Source organism: Micropterus dolomieu, linkage group LG20 (assembly GCF_021292245.1).
Source record: "Micropterus dolomieu isolate WLL.071019.BEF.003 ecotype Adirondacks linkage group LG20, ASM2129224v1, whole genome shotgun sequence".
In the NCBI taxonomy this organism is placed as follows: domain Eukaryota; kingdom Metazoa; phylum Chordata; class Actinopteri; order Centrarchiformes; family Centrarchidae; genus Micropterus; species Micropterus dolomieu.
The window spans coordinates 223,477-228,275 of record NC_060169.1 but is presented as its reverse complement, the minus strand read 5'-3'; the positions used below and the strand labels follow the sequence as shown (position 1 = coordinate 228,275).

The 4,799-nt window shown below is 44.9% G+C and overlaps 1 protein-coding gene across 1 annotated transcript in view; it reads left to right on the top strand.

Annotated features, from left to right (window-relative positions):
- LOC123959233 (phospholipid-transporting ATPase VD-like) overlaps positions 1 to 4,799 on the top strand; it is a 10,306-nt gene that overhangs the window by 3,295 nt on the left and 2,212 nt on the right. The window contains exon 2 of the mRNA XM_046033183.1: positions 4,073 to 4,284. Within this exon, the coding sequence (XP_045889139.1) occupies positions 4,073 to 4,284 (212 nt within the window). The remainder of the gene's footprint in view (positions 1 to 4,072; positions 4,285 to 4,799) is intronic.

The following is a 4,799-nucleotide window of genomic DNA, read 5'->3' as shown; positions in this document are numbered from 1 at the left end:
CAGGCGATCCCACTGTCTCGGCGCGGATCACCGACTGTCTATCGGACATATCTGCATGGATGAAGGCTTGCCACCTTCAACTAAACCTCTCTAAGACTGAACTCTTGGTCATTCCACCCAAGTAATCTATCCACCATAACATCAAACTACAAATTGACTCCGCAACCATCACTCCAACCAAGGTGGTGAGAAACTTGGATGTCATGGTTGATGACCAGCTGTCCTTTTCAGACCTAAAGGAAAAGACGTAAGGAAAATCAGGCCCTACCTCACTCAGTACGCCACCCAGCTTCTGGTACAGGCCATGGTTATCTCTCACATCGACTATTGTAATGCCCTCCTAGCAGGTCTTCCAGCTTGTTCGGTGAAACCCTTACAAATGGTTCAGAACGCAGCAGCGCGTCTGGTTTTTGATCAGCCCAAAAGGACTCATGTCACTCCATTACTCAGTGACCTCCACTGGCTCCCCGTGGCCTCTAGAATCAAATTCAAGTCACTAATGCTGCATACAGAGTGACTACTGGGTCTGCACCATCTACCTAAACTCCATAATACAAACTTACGTTCCTTCTCGGCCGCTACGCTCCTCCAACGAACGCCATCCCTTCACACAAAGCAATCCCAGTCCTTGCTATTCTCATCTGTGACACCACGATGGTGGAACGAGCTACCGCACACCATCAGAGCAGGGGCGTCCCTCTCTAACTTCAAGGAGCTCCTGAAAACTCATCAACATTTCCTCTTATAACACCTCAAACTCCTAACCTCTAACGTACACTTCCTGTGCTCTTCCTCCTCTATCCCCTACAATGATCTTGTGTTGATTGCACTTTTTGTTAACTCTCACTTCCTTCCCTAGGTATTTACCCCATGGATGTGATGTGTGCCTTTAGTGCTTACTAGTATTTATTGCTGCTCTTACTAGTATGTGTTGTCAGTTGTAGATCTTGTGCTGTATTTTATGCTCTGTTGATGCTTGTATGTTGTTCCTCAGATGTAAGTCGTTTTGGATAAAAGCGTCTCCCAAATGAGTAAATGTAATGTACTGAACATTTTAAACAACTTATGCTTTCAAAAAAGTGATGGGGACAAAATCAGCCGTTCCAAACAGTGCTGGGGACATGTCCCCAGTGTAAATAACACCTATGGAGCAAATGAAATGACTGGCCAAGCTTATTGCAGGTAGACCATCTACCTGTGGACACTGTGCATGAACATGTGTTTTAGAGGAATGGCTTTGGAGGGAGGCCTGAAGTGAGGGGGTGAGATTTAATTTTAGTTGGATACTTTTACCATCTAGCTGCCTGCTGGTTTCTCAAACCCCAGATTTGACTTAAAGTTTGAGTTTTTTGGTTTATCTTAAACGTGGTTACAAATTAGATTTACTGGGGATTTGAAAGGATTGAGACAGGATAAGGAGATTAGATAACACCATCAAACCGCAACGCTCACCTGCTGCAGACCTGAACTGCAGACAGGAGCAATAAAAGAACCTGCACTTCCCTGCCACGGCCACCAGACGGTGCTACAGGCTAGCTGCTGAATTAGATTGAATCAGCTTGCCTCTGCAGGCTCACTGCACAGAAACATCAGACAGGAGGAGAAGAAGGAATGTAATCATAGAGGATGAAACTACGTCTGTTATACACAGTAAAACCTGCTGCCCAGTCAAGTTCTATCTGTGGTGAGTCTGAAGAAGTCCAAAACGCTAAACTGTTCAAAATCATCATTTTCAGAAGTTTCTGAATTTTTTTTTTTACAGTAAATATCACTTTTAGGTGGAAACTTCTTCAGGTGTTTCTGTTCCGTTTGGATCAGTGAGCTGGGCCACATCTGCATATTTACTTTACTTTATTTTTGTTTATGAGTGTTGAGGATCAGTTGCTCATCTTGTGTTTCCTGTTTTCGCATGACTCATGACTGAAACCACAGAGGAAAAAAACATATTTTCCCATTTCTGTTACCAGGTCAGTGTTCCTGAAAAATCAACTAAATAAAATCGACAAATCTTCAAATGAAACCTTTACAGACCCAGTGTACATGCTTAGTCACTAAGCACTGGGTCTATTTTCATAAAATCATGACAGCAGCCTTTACATTTCTGCTAATAAATAAATCAAGAACTGCCTGAGAAGAAACATAATTATGATGTTTGGTGTCTAGTTTAATTATTTGGGACGTTAACGTTTTGCATTAACCTGAGTGACGCATCAACAGACAAGAAAAGAGCTTGGAGCTCTGCTCAGACAGACCAGCTGACCTCATTTAAACCAAAGTACCTGAAACCTGATAAAAACCTGCTTCTTATCTTTACAGACCTCCGATCCACCAGGACAAACATTTAAAAGATAAAAATGGCAGCAGACCACCTTTCTAAACTGTGATGTACCCTCTACTGGCACCAACCTCACAAAACTTTACTTTCACTTCAAGAAGATAACTCAAAAGTAAAAAAAAAAAAAGAAAAAATCTGTCAGATTGAATTGTGGGAAACGTGTGTGTGTACAATGATTTACAACAGGGCTTTTCAGAGTCTGGGACTGTGGGCCTCCTCTCAGACAAAGCTTAGTTTACTTGGTTAGTTTCAAGTCCTAGATACCTAATGGTGCTTTCAGACCAAAAGCGAAGCGAGCGTTGGGGGCGGGGCGTTTACATACAAGTCAATGCAAAGACGCAGAGAGCCGCGATTTCCTGTCGGGCGGTGCGGAGGGGGGGCTGCCGGCAAGGCGGAGGCCCTCGCGTGAGTTGAACATTTTCAACTCGAGCGAGAAAGTCGTATGACGCCGAGTTGCGATAGCCTATCAGCGTTCTGCATTCCTTCTGTTATTCCAGCTGTCGTTGTACTTTACTGTGAACAAGTTAGCATAGCATAGCCCTGCTCGATCCCAACTCCATTCAGAAAACAAACAATTTTAAATGTTGTTGTCCTGCTGACAGACCTGACAAAGCATCAATTCATATGTTTAACAAATCTGCATCATTTTGTAATTACTGCGGCATCAGTTTAATCCGTTTATTGCTATTTAATCACAGCAAAATGTTTACTTTGGGTTCATACAGCTGTAGAAATGGCCAGTTGTGTTTATTTGCGTTATGTGTGAACACTTGGCAGTTGTCCGATGATAAAAACCCCGCTAGGAGACCGTTGTGAGGATTAAATTCGCGTTTGGTCTGAACGCAGCATCGGAGATCATGATTATGTTATTTAATGCCATAGACACTCAACAATTTAGCCAAGATAGCTGAATATTGCTGTCTGACATAACTTCAGACACCAAATACTGGAGATGGAAATGGTACGTTTATTGTTTCTGACTCTGGGAAAGTGGGGAAGACATTAAATTCGCACATGAACACATTTAGGACATTCTTTGTGATCTCCTTTTAATAACTGAAGTTATATTTTGGAACGGTTTGGAGCCCCCCCCCACACACACACTCGAGGCGTCCCGCCTCCCACTCTGAAAACCTGCACTTTATAAGATGTGTTTTTACGTGCTGTTGTGGTCATGACATGATACAGAATCAAAAGAGGGGATAAAAAGTTAAACAGATGAGACGTTCATGCATATATAACAAATTCACATCATTGCACATCAGCCCTATCAGAGCTAACCTTTGAGAAGCTTATTGCCCCACCCAGTTTTATAAAAACCTGCTCTGCTCTGAGTTTAAACGGCGCCACAAAAGTCTGGTTAGCGACCGAGCTACCTATATTCAATCTGCATGTTCTCACCACAGTAGCTAACCGGTAGCGGTCAGTATACGTCACCAAGCTTCCTGCTAAACCAAATCGAGTTTAGGACGTGGAAATAATTTTTTTCTGTGAGCGGACACTCGTGCGTGAGTTGAGAAGAGGAGACGTGTTGACAATCTGAATCCTGAAGGTGTCTTTTGATGTCAGAGGTGAATCTGATCCCAGATCCTGGATCCACAGCATGTGTATTAATGCAGGTGGAAGGAGACCACCTGAGTTCTCACTGCATCCAAACCCAGAGCCATGAGAGGAGGAGGAGCAGGAAGGGGAGGTGAAGAAAGAAGTTAAAATCTCTCCGTTCATGTGGCTGTCCAGGAGAAGCGGCCACACAGTTTCTGTCTTTGGTGGTGCGGGTCATCGTCCCGTCCTCCTTCGCCGTGGAAGCCGGACTCGGTCCCTCGTTCACAGCTCGGCTCTGTGAAGCTCGTGGTCGGCGTTTAGTCACCGTCCGTCTGCAGAGTCAGTTCGAGGTCGGCACCAAACAGCTCCTTATAGAGAGGAGGGAAGTGCGTCCCAACGACGTCGGGGTAAACGGCTCTGAACGCCGACAGCTTCTCTGTGTGACGACTGCACAGGGAACGCAACGCCGCCACCTTACATCTCAGCTGAGGAGAGGAAACGAGTAGAGGAAGAGAGGAGACAGGAGAGGAGGAGAGAGAGGAAGAGAGAAGACAGGAGAGGAAATGAGGAGAGGAGGAGAGAGGAGAGGAAACAAGAGGAGAGTGGAAACACGAGGAGAGGAAACAAGGAGAGGAGACAGGAGAGGAGATGAGGAGAGGAGGAGATAGAGGAGAGGAAACAAGACGAGAGTGGAAACACGTTAGGAAACAAGGAGAGGAGACAGGAGAGGAAATGAGGATACGAAACAAGGAGAAGAAAATGAGAACAGAAAAGAAGAGAGGAGACAGGAGAGGAGGAGAGAGGAGAGGAAACAAGAGGAGAGTGGAAACACGAGGAGAGGAAACAAGGAGAGGAGACAGGAGAGGAGATGAGGAGAGGAAACAAGGAGAGAAGACAGGAGAGGAAAGAAGAGAGGAGACAG